At 51.9% G+C, this 17118-nt stretch overlaps 2 protein-coding genes across 2 annotated transcripts; one reads left to right on the top strand and one right to left on the bottom strand.

Moving 5' to 3' along the window:
- The first annotated feature begins 877 nt into the window (after positions 1 to 877).
- On the top strand, positions 878 to 4606 carry CLPSL1 (colipase like 1). The gene is made up of 3 exons (XM_066360311.1): positions 878 to 970; positions 3642 to 3764; positions 4463 to 4606. The coding sequence occupies exons 1-3, from the start codon at positions 878 to 880 to the stop codon at positions 4604 to 4606; spliced, it is 360 nt and encodes a 119-aa protein (XP_066216408.1).
- A 5757-nt stretch (positions 4607 to 10363) lies between these two features.
- Positions 10364 to 12652, bottom strand: CLPS (colipase). Its single transcript, XM_066359558.1, has 3 exons — positions 12503 to 12652; positions 11364 to 11486; positions 10364 to 10644 (listed from the first exon to the last, which is right to left on the bottom strand). The coding sequence occupies exons 1-3, from the start codon at positions 12584 to 12586 to the stop codon at positions 10513 to 10515; spliced, it is 339 nt and encodes a 112-aa protein (XP_066215655.1). The 5' UTR covers positions 12587 to 12652; the 3' UTR covers positions 10364 to 10512.
- Positions 12653 to 17118: the final 4466 nt, after the last annotated feature.

Below are 17118 nucleotides of genomic sequence, written 5' to 3'. Positions count from 1 at the left end.
AGTCTTGGGAGCTGCGCCAGGAGGGAGCCAGGTGCCATCACCGCAGAGGTGACTGGGACACCGCACTCCCCCCACCCCCAGGCTCACAGCTGGTAAGAGAGACATTCACTCACTTATCCGAGCACTTCTATAAATTGTTTCTCTGGGCGCTAGGGAGGGTGCTGCGGGGACGACAGGAAAGTCCTTGCCCTGATCGAGCTGACATTCTTCTGTAGGCGGCAAAGAAGGACAATATTCATGTTATCTCCGGCAATGGACACCTGGGGACAAAGAAACTAAGGAAGGGGCTTCAGGAGCAGAGGCGACATGAAGAGCGGCTGCCGTTTGAAACGGGGTGTTCAGGGAAGGCCTGACTAACAAAGCGAAATTTAAACAGAAGACCTGAAGAGAATAAGGTCCTTCCTAAACGGACACAGCTACTTGGACAGGCTGCTATGGAGGGCCAGAGCATCCCAGGACAAAGGTCGAGAGATGGGACCTTGACCGGCAGGTTCCAAGACTAACGCAGGAGTGAGAGAAGGTGGAAATACCAGGAGAGGAGATCAGAGTTATAAAAAGGACAGAGTATGACATTATCTTCTTTTAATTTATCCGGATGTCCTGCAATCAGCACCCGCTGTGTGTGAGGACTTGAATCCTAGGGCCTAAGAAATACCACCACGAACAACATCCCGGAGGCTCTAGCAGGGGAGACACATGTTTATTTTTTTAAATAAAAGAAATGAAGTACTTTCAGAGAATCATAAACGTGAAACAGGGGACTGCTCTAGCTGGGTGTTCCAGAAGGCCTCAGCCTGAGGCCAGGAGAGGGAAGCGGGGAGGCAGCCAGGCAGAGCTCACGGGGCAGGGTGTTCTCGCAGGGGAGCCAGCAGGGCCCATGGCCCGGCCGGCGGATTGGGAGCACTCTGAGTCCCCGTGGCAGCGGCTGCAGGGCGTGTGTGGGGAGGAGCGGGCAGCTGGCAACCTAGTGGTAGGCAGTCAGCCGCGGAATGAATAGACCGGAAGGTCCCATAAAGAATTTCTATAAATGCTCCAGGAAGTCCTTGAAGGTTCTGAAATACAGAAATGGTGTGATGGGATGTACCTTTAAAAAAAATTTCCCTAGCTGTTCTGGGAAGAACTGATGGCCAGAGAAGGTTGGAGGAGGGGGTGGGGAAGGCGAGGGTGTCAGGGGTGCCGGGGGGGGGGGGACTGGGGTGGCTGCTGAAAGAGTAAAATCAGGGGGAGCAAAAGGAGGCTACCGCAATCCAGCCCTGCTTCCCAGCTTTATTTTCTTTATAGCGCTCAGCCAGGCACAATAGATAGAATTATACACCTTTAACATAAACCATAATTGTTCATCAATAATACCTAACATATATGTGTTAGGTAAAAATGACATACGGATGATATCCAAGTCTTGATTTACTTGATTATTAAGACCAATGGATTTTATACCCGTGCAAACACCTTCACAGCCACCACCCACGTCAACTGACAGAGCATTTCCAGCCCCTCCCCCCCAAGAAGGTTTCCTCAGGATTGCTGCCAGTCAACAGCCAGTCCCAAAGGGGACACTCTCCTGACTGCTGTTGTTGTAGATTAGCGTTGCCTGGTTTTCTCTTGTTTTGTTTTTTTTTTGTTTGTTTGTTTTGTTTTGTGTTTTTTTTTTGGCATTTTTCTGAAGCTGGAAACGGGGAGAGACAGTCAGACAGACTCCCGCATGCGCCTGACCGGATCCACCTGGCACGCCCACCAGGGGCGACGCTCTGCCCCGACCAGAGCCACTCTAGCGCCTGGGGCAGAGGCCAAGGAGCCATCCCCAGCGCCCGGGCCATCTTTGCTCCAATGGAGTCTTGGCTGTGGGAGGGGAAGAAAGAGACAGCGAGGAAGGAGGGGGTGGGGGTGGAGAAGCAAATGGGCGCTTCTCCTATGTGCCCTGGCCGGGAATCGAACCCGGGTCCCCCGCACGCCAGGCCGACGCTCTATCGCTGAGCCAACCGGCCAGGGCCTCTTGTTTTGTTTTTAAGTGGGGGTGGAGGGAGCAGATATAGAGACAGACTCCTGCATGGAATCCATCTAGCAGTCACTGTCTGGGGCCAATGCTTGAACCAGTCAAGCCACTGGCTGCAGGAAGAGAGAGAGAGAGAGAGAGAGAGAGGAGAGGGAACAGGAGGGAAAGAGAAGCAGATGGTCGCTTCTCTCGTGTGCCCTGATTGGGGATCGAACCTGGAACATCTGCAAGCTGGGTGATGCTCCATCCACTGAGCCAACTGACCAGGGCCATGTTGCTTGTTTTTGAACTTCATAGAATGCAATCACACAGTATGTTTCTTTGTTGTTGTTTTTTTAGTTTGACTTTTTTTGCTCAAGGTTTTGTCTGTGACCCCATCTGTTTCACTACGAACCTGAGATCTGGCTTCTCTCCCTCAGCTGCACTTGTCCAATAGTGTAGTCACTGGTCACACAGTTTCTTAAATGAATACTAGTGAAAATTAAACCAAAGTTAAAATTCAGTTCCTTAGTCGCACTAGCCACATTTTAAACGCTCAGCAGGCCCTGGCCAGTTGGCTCAGTGGTAGAGCGTCGACCTGTCGTCTGGAGGTCCCGGGTTTGATTCCCGGCCAGGGCACACAGGAGAAGCGCCCATCTGCTTCTCCACCCCTCCCCCTCTCCTTCCTCTCTGTCTCTCTCTTCCCCTCCCGCAGCCAAGGCTCCATTGGAGCAAAGATGGCCCGGGCGCTGGGGATGGCTTTGTGGCCTCTGCCTCAGGCGCTAGACTGGCTCTGGTTGCAACAGAGCAACGCCCCAGAGGGGCAGAGCATCGCCCCCTGGTGGGCATGCCAGGTGGATCCCGGTCGGGCTCATGCGGGAGTCTGTCTGACTGCCTCCCCGTTTCCAGCTTCAGAAAAATGCAAAAAAAACCCCAAACAAACAAACAAAAAAAAACCGCTCAGCAGCCATGCGTGGCTGGTGGCTGCTGAGTTGGACCATGCAGAAGAAGCACATCTTCATCGTTGCCGAAAGTCCTATTGGACCGCTGCTCTGGGACGTGTCAGCTCCAGGAGGGCAGGCCCTGCTGTTGTTTGTTTTGTCCCGGCTGCATCCCTGGTGCCTGGGAACAGTGTCTGGACGCAGTAGATGTTCAGCATCTGCTGGTTGAACGACTGTTGCAGTTGTCCACAGAGAGGCAATGAATAGCAGTGATAGGTAATAATACAGAGTGGTAAGCCCCAGCATGGGGGGTCACTGATATGGGTGTCTGCGCGTGCGTGCGTGCGTGTGTCTGGGGGCTGAGGGGTGGGTGACTCTCCAGCTCAGGTGAAAAGGTAGGTAGGGCTTTGCAAAAAGAACTGCACAAGCGAAGACGGGAGGGTCTGCATTTCCCTGCATGCCTGCCGGAGGAGAAGTCTGTTCAGGGGACACTACGGGCTGACCTTTAAGAAACTGTTGAGCTCCTCCAGAACAAGTCGGCAAGCTCTTTCTCTGGTCCCTGTTGTTCCCCAGTCCCCAACTAGAGGTGGCCCAGCCTGGTGGCAGTGATGAGGGCACAATATGGGGGGGAGCCAGCTGGACGAAAGCCCTCCACCCCCCGCGGGTGGGCGGGCTGGCGGGAAGGGAAGGGGGTCCGCGGAAGAGCCAGCCAGGTCATCTCCCCACAGGACAACCTGGAGCTCTGCTTCCAGAGCAAGAAGTGCAAGAGCGGGTGCTGCCGCCGGGTGCCCCCAGACTGCGAGTCGCACTGTGCGGCAAAGGGGTCTGAGGGCAGCTTGTGTCACACACAGGTGGGTTTGGGCACAGGCCCCGGGGCAGGGACCCGGTGGGGGGGATTGCTGGCGGTTGGAGGGAGGACGCACGTGGGGGAGGGGGAAGCCAGGTAGGGAGGCAGAAAAGACCCAAAGCTGGGAATTCTCTGCTGGGAATGCATCTCCAAGCCGCCTATGGCCTGGGGGATCCTCACACCAAGCGTTTAGCAGCCTGGGTCCGGGCGTGGGGCGTGGCAATGCTTCCCTTCCTCACAGGGGTTCCTGTGCTCCAAGGCTATCTCTGCAAACCCTGAAAGTATCACTGTAAATGGGCGCAGACCGGAGGTCTAGCCCTAACCAGGGTTCTCCTGTCTCAGATTCCCACTCCACCCACCACAGCCCCAGGAGTTCTGCTGTGGCCCCAGCTGTGCCTGGCTGGAGGTGGGCTGACGCAGCCTCTGAGCTGGGTGTGCAGAAGAGGGAAGTTGATTTACCCAAGAAAGGGTTTAGGAGAGCAGATACGAGGGCACTGAGCAATCCTAGAGGTCAGCATGAAAGAGGCAACCAGAGGCACAGACTGCGAGCAACTGGGTGAGGGGGTCTTTTATGCCCATGTTCCTCTGTTGCGTGCATGCAAACAGGCCGCAGAGCTGGGCAGGGGTAGAAGTGGGGGCTGCCCCTCAGGGCTGAGGGCAGAGCAGCAGCCAAAGTCACGGTCAAAGTCCTGCCTTTCCCAGATGTTCACCGGGCTGTATAACGAGTGTCCCTGCCAGTCCAACCTGACTTGTGTCTTTCCGAAGAATCAGAAATCGTTTAAAATTATCTACGGCCATTGTAAGAAGATTGATAAAAAGAAGCCAGCTACGAAAAGTGTTTTCTGAAACACCCGCTTCCTTGCCCTCTGCCCCTCCTCGCCCACCCACTCCCCATCCCCATCTACTCAGAACTGGGTGTTCCTGCCCCAGGCCCCAAAGCCTCCCCCAACCCAGGAGGAGCAGGGAGGGAGGATAAGCCACCATCATTGAAATAAAGAGCTTTCAATATTTGCGGCCTTTGAGCTGGGGGACGGGTGGGCTGGACTGGGTTGGGTGTGGGTAGTGAAGAGGTGGTGAGGAGATGAGGGAGGAAACAGGAAGGGGTTCTCTTGGATTTGGGATTATCGATAAAAGTTTGCAGCCACCAAGCTAGTGCCAGCAGGAGTTCCCTGTTTGGGGTGCGGTGAAAGCAGAAACTTCATTCAGATGAAGTTTGTAAACCCGGAAGATATAGCTTCCAGAGGAATCGGAAAGTGCCCTTTGCTGAGACAAAGGGGAGACCTGCTTTTATAAAGTTCCCACTCTGGTCCCTAATTGGAGACTGGGTTCTATGCAAATGAGGAATCCAAATTTGCACAGTGTTATTGGTCCAAATAGCACTGTCCTGATTGGTCAGAATCATGCATTCTGATTGACCATCACAGAGATGCTCTGATTGGTCAGTAAAAATGCAAATGAGGATATTGGATGTGACAGGTCTCAGCCCATTGGTTGGAAGACAATTCCAGGACCTCTTTTATAAGGCTTATCTCAGCCTGCCGGAACACAATGCAGAAAGCCACCAGTTTAGTCTGTGATTTTCCCCTGAAATGCAGAGTGGTGAGAAGCCCTTGTTAGCAATGGTTGTTGGAGTCTGATGATGAATTTATGCCCAACTAACTACAAGGAATCCTTCTTGGCAGGTATATTCCTTCTCAGGGCCTCTTTCTTTATTGAATAAAAGTCCTTCAGAGGCGACTTGAGCTCCCCTTCCCAATCCTTCTCCCTTTCTGCTTCAGCCCACTCCGTAGTAAGCTCAGTTTATACCTGAGCTCTTGGTTTCCAATCTTAAAGTTCAGAAATATGAAAGTGTACAAAACAAACATGTATATAAAGCATTGAATGTTTATTGAGTACTTAACAGATACCAGGGGTCTTACACACATGATCTCATTTAGTTCTACAAAAACCCTATGAGGAGTAGGTACTGTGACCAGTCTATTCTACAGGTCAGGAAACAGAGGGGCTGGGCACTGTCAACACAAGAAACATCTAAAGCTGTAGAGGATTTTTATAAGAATTTATTTAAGCCACCAAACTGAGGACAATTGTCAGGAAGCAAGATCTCAAATGCTCCCTAGAATGACAATTTGCTGAATTAAGGAGAAAACAAAGGAAGACTCCATGAAGTTGGGAGAAAGCAAGGTGAGGATTGACTTACAGCAGTGATTTTCAACTTGTGAGCTGCAAGAATTTTTATAATGTGCGATACCTGACTATTTAGTCAGGGCACTCACCTCTTTTCCCTTAGATTGTCAAATAAAAATAATGACAACAGCCAACACAACAATAGCTGTCCAGTGTGAAGGTCCTGTATTGAACCATAAATATATGTCATAATAATAGAGTTGCATCTTATTGATCATGTCACATAAGAAGGTTGCATCTGATTGGTTAATTCTTGGTATCAGAAATCCTTATATACAAGTATAGGCACTGCTTTTTTTTTATTTATTCATTTTTAGAGAGGCGAGAGAGAGAGAAAGAGAAGGCGGGAGGAGCTGGAAGCATCAACTCCCATATGTGCCTTGACCAGGCAAGCCCAGGGTTTCGAACCGGCGACCTCAGCATTTCCAGGTCAACGCTTTATCCACTGCGCCACCACAGGTCAGGCTAGGCAATGCTTTTTTAAAAAGTCACTTTGTAGCAAGGAAAGCCATCTAAAAGGATGCAGAGGATGATGAACACAGAGTCTTTCAGACTCACCATGAAGGGTAGAAAAGGTGGTGGTGAGACCCAGAAGTTCTACGTAAGAGAACTGAGGCCCTGGCCGAATGGCTCAGTAATTAGAGTGTCCGCTCAGCATATGCAAGTCCCAGATTTGATTCCTGGTCAGAGCACATTAGAGAAGCGAACCATCAGCTTCTCTTCCCCTTCTTCTCCCCCTTCTCTCCTTCTTCCCTTCCTGCAGCCAGTGGCTCAATTGGTTCAAGCATCCTCCTCAGGCACTAAAAATAGCTTGATTGATTTAAGCAGCAGCCCCAGACATGGATCCTGGTCAGGCTGCATGCAGGAGTCTATCTCTCTATACCCCATCCTCTCACTTAAAAAGAAAGAAAGAAAGAAAGAAAGAAAGAAAGAAAGAAAGAAAGAAAGAAAGAAAGAAAGAAAGAAAGAAAGAAAGAAAGAAAGAAAGAAAGAATCTTCTCTGGTCTTAGGTAGATAATAAGGTGGTTCAGAAAAAAACCTAATCTCAAATGCCTTCAAAATAATTTTATGCCACAGTGGCGTGTTCTGGACCCCTTCACAAGTCATGGGTGTTCAGCTGCCTCTGTGGTCACTGGCAGAGGACTGTGCTGCCAGAATCTAGAGAAAGTGTGGGGAGAAGGTACTTGGAAGTGTGAGACTATCTTCTGCTATAGTGAGTCAACTCTCTACTGCTGGAAGGCCGCAGAGATTGAGGGTCGATGGCAGCACTGTCCACGGAAACAAATGTGAGCCACACATGTCATTTAAACTTTTCTAACGGTCACACCAAAAGTAAAAGGAAACAGGTGGGATCAATTCTGATAATATATTTTATTTATAACCCAATCAAAACTGTTGTCATTTTGCCTGACCAGTGGTGGCAAACTGGGACACTCAGGTCCCAGGTTCAAAACCCCAAGGTTGCCGGCTTGAGCGTGGGATTATTATAATCCCATGGTCTCTGGCTTGAACTCAAGGTCACTGGCTTGAGCAAGGGGTCACTGGCTTGGCATTAGCCCCCCGATCAAAGCACATATGAGAAGCAATCAATGAACAACTAAAGTGACACAATTGTGAGCTGATGCTTCTCATCCCTCCCTTCCTGTCTCTCTCTAAAACAAACAAACAAAAACCTGTTATCATTTCAACATGCAAAAATTATCTGAGATATTTTACTTTTTATTTTTTGAAGTAGGGCTTCAAAATCCAGTTTTCATGTTGTACTTCTCTAGATTCAGATGAGCCACATGTCAAGTGACCAACATCTGGCTGGCTGATAGTTACCGTATCAGACAGTGTCAGTATCCAGGTGTAGCATGAGGAGTTCATGGACTCGAGGCTGCAAACACCCTTGCTCCTATCACTGAGTATCTAGCAGTTCTAGAAAAACGTGGCAGCAATATGGGGAGTTCCTGGGAGTAGGCTATGAAGGAGGAAAGCGGTAATTAATGGCAAGGCTACAGCCGTTAGGACATTGTTATATGAATTAGAAATAGGTGACTCCTCCGGACTCAAGGCTTCGTGAAAGAAAGGAGCTTTTGACAAGAGCAACAACAACCCGAGGCTCCCCTTTGTCCAGCAGTCTTGTATCAGCCAGGTTCAGTGCAGACAAACAAGAATCACTCCGAGTATTTGGGGTAGAAAAGATTTAATACAAGAGAACAGGGTTCTGGGTCACTTGCTTTTTTTTTTTAATTATAATTTTTTCTTTATTTTTTATTTATTCATTTTAGACAGAAGAGGGAGAGACAGAGAGAGAGGAGAGACAGAGAGAGAGAAGGGGGGAGGAGCTGGAAGCATCAACTCCCATATGTGCCTTGACCAGGCAAGCCCAGGGTTTCGAACCGGCGACCTCAGCATTTCCAGGTCGACGCTTTATCCACTGCGCCACCACAGGTCAGGCTAGGGTCACTTGCTTTTGAAGAACCCAACTTTCTACTCACTCCTGCAAACTAGGGATCTTTTCCTCGTGTCCCCCACAGTCTGTAACACAGTGCTGGGCACTGTGGTCACTCAGTAACTGTGTGAAGAAGTGAGTGAGTGCAGACACCCCCAGGGCTCAATCTGGGCACCCAGGAGTATGCCGGCCCTTGCCTCGGGGCCTGAGACCCTTAGCTAGGTTAAGGTGTTAAAAGCCACTCCCGTTGAGCACTAACTCAGGGGCGGCAGACACTGTTACCAGCCCTTGCCCCTCCCTTCTTGCTAACTGAACCCCAGTATTGTTTGGGTGGTATGTGCCCAGCCCCTGGAGAGGGGCCACAGTCTAAGCTAGTGATGGCAATCCCATTCCCTGTACCCAATACTGGTTTTTCCAGCCTCTCTTGCAGCCAGTGGTGGTCAGGTGACCTAGTTGTAGACATGGAGATACAGAGAAGTCTGCCTGGAGGCTTTGGGGTAAGCCAAGAAGGTCTGCTAGGGAAACACTGTCCTCACCCCCTCTATCACCCACCCTCTACTCCACGCTTCCTAACTTAGCATACAGTGGGACGTAACGACATTAGGAGCAGCTATGAAGACATTTATCAACTGTGCAAAGGTCAGGCGAAGAGCAGATCTGCCAAACCCCAAACAAGTAACTTATTTTATTTTTTTTTAGCGAGAGATAGACAGACAGACAGGAAGGGAGAGAAATGAAAAGCATCAACTCATAGTTGTGGCACTTTAGTTGTTCATTGATTGCTTTCTCATATGTGCCTTGACCAGGGGACTCCAGACAAGCCAGTGACCCCTTGCTCAAGCCAACAACCTTGGGCTCAAGCCAGCTACCTTGGGGTCATGTCTATAATCCCATGCTCAAGCTAGTGACCTTGGGGTTTTGAACCTGGGTCTTCAGAGTCCCAGACCAACGCTCTATCCCACCGCACCACTGCCTGATCAGGCTACAAATGACTTCTTGATTCATGAGAAATATATGCCCTTATTTGTTTATTTAACCCATCATTACTTGAGTTTTTTGTTAGAGCTGAATTTGTCCTGATTCATAAGCCTAATGGTTACTCAGAGGATTCACTGATCCCAGAACTATAGATTTCCGGGTCTGGGAGAACACCTCGATTTCACGCAGTCCCTTCTCCCATTGTTTTTGTGTGTATCTGCTCCCCGGCGTCCCCACGAAGGGGTCAGTGAACCCCTACCCACACATCTCAGAGAGGGGGACCCCAGGTTGCATGGCTCTGGGGTGTATAAAATTTTTGTATTAAGCCAAAACTAAATTTCTTGCAACTCCACCCCATTGTCTTGGTATGGATAATCGGGAAAGAACAGGGAATCATTGGTGTGTGTTTGTGTGTGTGTGTGTGGGGGGGGGTGAGTTAGATGGGTTTAGTGCCAACTTGTTCTAATTCTGTGACATTGAGCAAGGTACTTAACCTCTCTGAACCTTAGTCTCTTTGATCTCTAAAGTGAAGACAGTAAATTCTCCCAGGGACATTGAGAGGATCTGATTCGTGAGCACAGTGAGCCCAATATCAATAGTCTTCACAATGTTAACGGACCCTTCCGACTCAGGTTGTGTCCGGTGGCTGTCACATCTGGGAGCTGGGCCCAGAAGAGAGGTGTGAGCCCGGCACAGGGGACAGATACGCGCTGGTGCAGGACAAAGACCATGGGTCACTGTGGTTCCCCACCAGAGGTGTGTGTGCGCGCGGGTGCTTGTCTGTCTGAGAACTTGAAGGGCACGCAGGGCACACACGGAGGTGTGACTGCTCCCCAGAACCGGAGGGCGTCTCTGCCTTCCAACCTTGTTTCCCGCAGCCTGGCGTCCGAGCCACCCTTCCTTCCTCCGACCTGGCTGATGGCTGCCTTGATGGGGCAGAGCCGTGACGGAAGGAACACCGAGGAAGACCCCAACTCAGCAATCACAGCCAGGGGCCGGGAGAAGGTTTGCAGGAGGGGCTTTAATTGCCAAGAACCCAATCAGAAAATGGAGACGCTGGTCAGGGGGATGGCCAGCCAGGGCGAGGGGGTAAAGGGAGAGCGTCCGTCTGCCCGCGGGGCTAGGCCCGCGGCTGGGTGGGTGGTGGGTTTCACTCCGCGGTGCGCGAAGGGTCCCGGCAGAAGCCGAAGTTGGTGTTGACGATGGAGCCCACGATGGACTTGTCGGCCTCGCATTTCAGGCCCCGCTCACAGGGACACTTGTAGTAAACCCCGTAGAGCGTCTGCGGAGACAGGGAATCAGGGGAGGCGCAGGCCGCGCGTGCCCCGGGCCTGACCCCACGTCCCGGCGGGCAGTCGGGCTTCTCAGATGGTGCTTCCCCGGACTGCCTCCACGGGGGGCGCCCCGGGCCTGACCCCACGTCCCGGCAGGCAGTCGGGCTTCTTAGATGGTGCTTCCCCGGACTGCCTCCACGGGGGGTGCCCCGGGCCTGACCCCACGGCCCGGCAGGCAGTCGGGCTTCTCAGATGGTGCTTCCCCGGACTGCCTCCACGGGGGGCGCCCCGGGCCTGACCCCACGTCCCGGCAGGCAGTCGGGCTTTTCAGCCGGTGCTTCCCCGGACTGCCTCCACGGGGGGCGCCCCGGGCCTGACCCCACGTCCCGGCAGGCAGTCGGGCTTCTCAGATGGTGCTTCCCCGGACTGCCTCCACGGGGGGCGCCCCGGGCCGGCCCTGCCTCTATTTACCCACCCATGAAATGGGGATCTCAAATCCCTGCCTCCCGGCCCCTCTCACTGGTCAGTTGTGAGAGACCATGGGATGGAAAAGCGCTTTGAAGCCTACTGACCTTCCTCTGGGCGCCTCTCCCGGGATCCCATCCCCAAGGCACGAGCCCTCCGCCGCTGGGCTGCCCCTGGGCTGCCCCCGCCCCCACCCCACCGCCACCCCCACCCCCACCCCCACCCCCACCCCCACCCCGACACCTAGTCCGCCGGCACCCACCTTGGCAGAGCACTCGCTGTTCTCGCTGGCCTTGGGCGCGCAGCGGGCCAGGCTCAGCCCGCTTGTCCGGTGGCAGCATTTGCTCTTGCACTGGGCGCTGTTCATGCAGAGCTCGCCCTCTTCCTGCAGGAGGCGAGGGGGGGTGGTGGCAGCCGTCAGCCAGGACCCCTCCCCCGGGTCCCGGTGATAGCCCCTCCGCTGCGCCCCCCACCCCCTCCGCTTCGGGAGAAGCAGCCCTGGGCGGGGGGCAGGACGCCCGGTTCTAGCACTGGCCAACTCCCTGAGTGACCTTGGGGGAAGTCACCGCCCCACGCTCTGCCTCAGTGTTCTCATGGAAGGTGCACACGTGGCCCCAAAACACGGTCTGGGAACCTGTTGGGAGTCCCACACCCCTTTGAGGAAGGAGCCTGTGATAATTAATCAAGGACCATCCCGTTGGAAAACCCCTCTCTCCCTGCACGGACTTTTGTATGTAACCTCAGGGGGACCCTAACCTCAACCACCAAGCCCGTGCGCGGCACGCATGGAAGACTCTCTGGACCAGGTGCTTGGCCCTGCGCCACCCTGGGTGGAGAGGCAGTGTGGGGCCGCGAGGACAGGTGGCTCTGGAGCCCGGGTCCTGGGCTCTATCCCTGCTCAACGCTTTCCAGCTGTGTGACCTCAGGCAGGTGGCCTAACCTTCCCCTATGTCCGGATCGCCATGTGTATCAAACAAGGTTGATCATGTACTAGGACTCGTCTCAGGTGGTTAGTGTGAGGGTCCAACGAGCGGTGCACGGGAGGTGTTTAGACCTGCGTCTGGCACTCAGGAAATGCGCGCTGTAAGTCAAAGCCGGGCTCACTGAGGGAGGTTGTTAAACCCCTTGCCTCTGAGCCAGGGTTTCTACCGTGGGTGCCTCTGGATCTGGATCCTTTAAAGCTCACTTAGCTGGGCTGAACCACTGCTCTGAGCATGTGCCAGGCTGACCAGCCTTGTCTGGGGCCCCTGGGGCATGGGACAGGGCACAGCAGTAAAGGAAGAGATGCCCCACCTCCCAGCCCTCTGGCAGCCCCTGGTGGGGACATCACAGGTCAAGGCCCAAGCTTACAAAATCCCCACTGAGGGGCCCAGATGACTCCTCCCCTGAAGAGCCTCTTACCAGGTTGACAACAATTCCCCGGGGGTCAGGGACCGCATAGGTCACTGCGAGGGTGACGAGCAGAAGGACGAGGATCTTCTCCATGATGAAGGGTCGCAACCAGCAGGTCAGATGGCAGAAGACAGAACCAGTTGGGCTGGTAGGGCTATAAAAGGAGCCCAGTCCACATGTGACTGACCTTTGCCATCTCTCAGGGTCTGCCCGTGAGCAGAGGCCCAGCTGTGGCCAAGCTGCTGAGGGGGAGGCCCCCCCCCCTTTAGCTAAGGCTCCCACTCACCCTGTCCCTACTCAAGGCCACATGCAAGTGGGAGGAGGTCTGTGAGCCGCCGGTGGCCCAGGGCAGAAGCTGGGAAGGGTGCAGCTGCCCGCGTGTGCTCAGGTGCAGGACGGGAGCAGTCTTCCCAGAGGGACAGCTCGCTGCAGCCAGGGACCTCTCCCCAGCCCCAGAGACGGAGACAGAAAAGGGCTCCACCGCTGAGGCCCCAGACTGCGTCGCCTCAAGCGCAGACCTGGCTTCAAAACAGCACTAACTAGCTGCATGACCTTGAACAAGTTGTTTAAATTTGTAAGCTCCCTGAGCCTGTGTCCTCATGTATCTGTGGAGGATGAGGGCTCCTTCACTAGGGGAGCATTGAATAAGACGATGTATGTGGTGTAACAGCATGGATGGACCTAGAGGGTATTATGCCAAGTGAAATCAGTCAGACAGAGCAAGACAAATACCGCACGATTTCACGTAGATGTGGAATCTAGAACAAAACAAACCGACTCACAGATACAGAGAACAGACTGATGGCTGCCAGGTGGGAGGAGTTTGGGGGCCGGGTGAAAAAGGTGAAGGGATCAAGAAGTACAAATAGGAGTTACAGACTCGTCATGGAATATAAAGTACAGCATAAGGAATATAATCAATAACATTGTAATAACTATGTATGGTGCCAGGTGGGTATTAGACTTATGGGGGGGGATCTGTGTAATTACTATGTGTACACCTGAAACTAATATAATATTGAATGTCAACTGTAATTGAAGAATTAAAATAGATTAAAATAAACATTTAAAAAAGACAATATAGGCCCTCGGTGGGTAGCTCAGTTGGTTAGAGCACCATCTCCATACACCAAGGTTTTAGGTTCGATCCCCGGTCAGGGCACATACAAGAATCAACCAATGAATGCATGAATAAGTGGAACAACATATAGATGTTTCTCCTTCTCTCCCTCTCTCCTTTACTCTCTCTCTCTCTCTCTCTCTTTCTCTTAATTCAGTAAATAAAAAAATTAGCCCTGGCCGGTTGGCTCAGTGGTAGAGCGTCGGCCTGGTGTGCAGAAGTCCCGGGGTTCGATTCCCAGCCAGGGCACACAGGAGAGGTGCCCATCTGCTTCTCCGCCCCTCCCCCTCTCCTTCCTCTCTGTCTCTCTCTTCCCCTCCTGCAGCCAGGCTCCATTGGAGCAAGGATGGGCGCTGGGGATGGGTCCTTGGCCTCTGCCCCAGGCGCTGGAGTGGCTCTGGTCGCTGCAGGGCGACGCCCCGGAGGGGCAGAGCATCGCCCCCTGGTGGGCAGAGCGTCGCCCCCTGGTGGGCGTGCCGGGTGGATCCCGGTCGGGCGCATGCAGAGTCTGTCTGTCTCTCTCTGTTTCCAGCTTCGGAAAAATACCAAAAAAATTAAAAAAAAAAAATAATAATTTTAAAAAGACAATGTAGGTAGAACCCCTCCCTGTAGACGTGCCTGGCATGTAGTAGGTGCTCAGCCTGAGTACCACCTCCTTCCCCTCCCCCTTACACCGCTGGAGGGCAGCATATAAGGGAGCAGCTGGAAGAAACAGGCAGGAGCCCCTCAAAATGGGAGAAACCCACCCATTTCCAGAGACGCGGAGATACCATTGATTACTGTCCTCTTTTATTTTATGGAACTCAGAATTTAAAACCACTTTCCCTCTGAGCTCATCCTGGCCCCCTGGCTCTCCCCATCCCCTCTCACCCAACACTCCTCAGAGCTGAGCCACAGGGAAGCTAATTATGGTTCCGGTCTCACGAGGGAAGAGCAGGAGCCTGGGGAAGGAACGGAGGAGCTATTTCTATCTGTGAGTGGAGCTGTGCAAAAGCCATCAGTCCTGTCCCCTGCTGGTCACTGCCAACTTCCCAGAGGAGAAAGATGTCACAAAACCCGCAATTTAAGAAGAGGAAACACAGGTAACAACACAAATATGTTAACGCAGGGTTTTTTTTCTTTTTTCTTTTTTTAGATTTTATTTATTCATTTTTAGAGAGAGAGACTAAAGAGAAAGAGAGAGAGAGAAGAGGGAGAGGAGGAGCAGGAACCATCAACTCCCATTTGTGCCTTGACCAGGCAAGCTGGGGGTTTTGAACCTCAGCATTCCAGGTCGTTGCTTTATCCACTGCGCCACCATAGGTCAGGCCCTCAGGGTTCTTTTTAATGGTGAAAACCCAGAAACTGCCAGGACATCTCAAAAGGGGAAATGATTAAACAATTATTGTACGAGCATTCAAATAATGTTTTTGGGAAAAAAAATTGTAATATGAGAAAGTATTAATGGTGTGATGTTAAGTAAAAAATTGGATACTAAATTGTGTATAGATTACCATCTAACCATGTAAAGCAGTATGTGTAGAAGGAGGGAAATACATAAAAATGTTCGCAGAGGTAATAATAATTATAAAATTAAATAACAAACATTTTTGAGCATTCTTTCATGTGAGCCCCTGGGCTAATAGTGTACACATAGCTCACCTGAGCTTTATGTGATTGAAACTATTATCATCCCCATTTTGTGTATGAAGAAACTGAGGCTCAGGAAGGCTAAATCCAGGGAGAGTCACTTAGCTAATAACTGCTGACTCAAAGCCCAATCTGTCTAAAGCCAAAGTTCACCTTTTAAACATTTTCTTGTCTTTCCTTAGCTCCTGATTTTGGCGATACAGTATGTGTGATTTTTATTCTTTCATGAATTTTCCTAATTCTCTAGTTACTTAACCAGCTACTTACGTATAAAGTTAGGATAAACATGTATGTTTTGAAAAAGATGGGATGGCCGTGGCCGGGCAGCTCAGTTGGTTAGAGCATCATCCAGATACACCAGGATTGTGAGCTTGATCCCCACTCAGGGCACATACAAGAGTCAACCAACGAGTGCATAAATAAGTGGGACAACAGATTGATGTTTCTCTCTCTGTCTCTGTCTCTCTCCCCACTTCCCTTTCTCTAAAATCAATAAGTAAAATTTTTTTTTTGTATTTTTCTGAAGTTGGAAACGGGAAGGCAGTCAGACAGACTCCCGCATGCACCCGACTGGGATCCACCTGGCATGCCCACCAGGGGGCGATGCTCTGCCCATCTGGGGCACTGCTCAGTTGTGGCCAGAGCCATTCTAGCGCCTGAGGCAGAGGCCATGGAGCCATCCTCAGCACCCGGGGCCAACTTTGCTCCAATAGAGCCTTGGCTGCGGGAGGGGAAGAGAGAGACAGAGAGGAAGGAGAGGGGGAGGGGTGGAGAAGCAGATGGGCGCTTCTCTTATGTGCCCTGGCCGGGAATCGAACCCGAGACTCCTGCACGCCAGGCCGACGCTTTACCACTGAACCAACCGGCCAGGGCCAATAAGTAAATTTTTAAAAACAGAAAAAGGGGGGGAAGAAATATTTGACAAAAACATAAACAAGAGGAGAAAAACATTGTATCAAAAAGTATGTTAAGCCCTGGCCGGTTGGCTCAGCTGTAGAGCGTCGGCCTGCAGTGCGGGGGACCCGGGTTCGATTCCCGGCAAGGGCACACAGGAGAAGTGCCCATTTGCTTCTCCACCCCCACCCCCTCCTTCCTCTCTGTCTCTCTCTTCCCCTCCCGCAGCCGGGGCTCCATTGGAGCAAAGATGGCCCGTGCGCTGGGGATGGCTCCTTGGCCTCTGCCCCAGGCGCTGGAGTGGCTCTGGTCGCGGCAGAGCGACGCCCTGGAGGGGCAGAGCATCGCCCCCTGGTGGGCAGAGCGTTGCCCCTGGTGGGCGTGCCGGGTGGATCCCGGTCGGGCGCATGCGGGAGTCTGTCTGACTGTCTCTCCCCGTTTCCAGCTTCAGAAAAATACAAAAAAAAAAAAAAAGTATGTTAAGGGCTGAGAAATCTCAAGGAAAGTATATTTTGCAGTTGCTACTGTTATCAGGCTGCATTGCAAAGATATATGTATATATAATGTATTTATAAATAATTATAAAATAATATATGTATACATAATATAATATCTTCAAATATCATGCATATATACTTATATGTAACTATCTCACTGTTTTTGAGGGCAGGGGCCCTGCACTTTTTATCTCTTGGTTCTTGCTTAGGGAAGATACCCCTATCCAACATAGTAGGCTCTTAGGCACTGTTGATTGCAAGATGGGAGCTAGAAACCAGTGACCAGAAAACAAAATCCAGAAAGGTTTTGCTGGCTCCGGGGGATTTTGGTTCTGGATGGGCGACCAGGGAAGCCAGGGACGGGTGGCATGGGTGGGACAGGGACAGCGCTCAGGAAGCGGTTATGCAGAACCGATTGGGAGGAATGTGACAGCCGCAGTCGCAGCCCCCCCAGTTCTCGTCCTCGCTCAGGAGAGTGGGGAGAA

Source organism: Saccopteryx leptura, chromosome 1, assembly GCF_036850995.1.
Source record: "Saccopteryx leptura isolate mSacLep1 chromosome 1, mSacLep1_pri_phased_curated, whole genome shotgun sequence".
NCBI classification, from domain to species: domain Eukaryota; kingdom Metazoa; phylum Chordata; class Mammalia; order Chiroptera; family Emballonuridae; genus Saccopteryx; species Saccopteryx leptura.
Note: the sequence above shows the minus strand (reverse complement) of the source record. Positions and strands in the feature narration are given on the sequence as shown.

Bases quoted from the DNA above. Each gene is read 5' to 3' on its own strand.
- CLPS (XM_066359558.1), bottom strand. From the start codon at position 12,586: ATGGAGAAGATCCTCGTCCTTCTGCTCGTCACCCTCGCAGTGACCTAT. The intron at 11,487-12,502 runs GTAAGAGGCTCT...CGCCTCCTGCAG, and splicing joins GGGGAATTGTTGTCAACCTG to GAAGAGGGCGAGCTCTGCAT. The intron at 10,645-11,363 runs GTGGGTGCCGGC...CTGTCTCCGCAG, and splicing joins ACAGCGAGTGCTCTGCCAAG to ACGCTCTACGGGGTTTACTA.
- CLPSL1 (XM_066360311.1), top strand. From the start codon at position 878: ATGGCCCGGCCGGCGGATTGGGAGCACTCTGAGTCCCCGTGGCAGCGG. The intron at 971-3,641 runs GTAGGCAGTCAG...ATCTCCCCACAG, and splicing joins GGGCAGCTGGCAACCTAGTG to GACAACCTGGAGCTCTGCTT. The intron at 3,765-4,462 runs GTGGGTTTGGGC...TGCCTTTCCCAG, and splicing joins GCAGCTTGTGTCACACACAG to ATGTTCACCGGGCTGTATAA.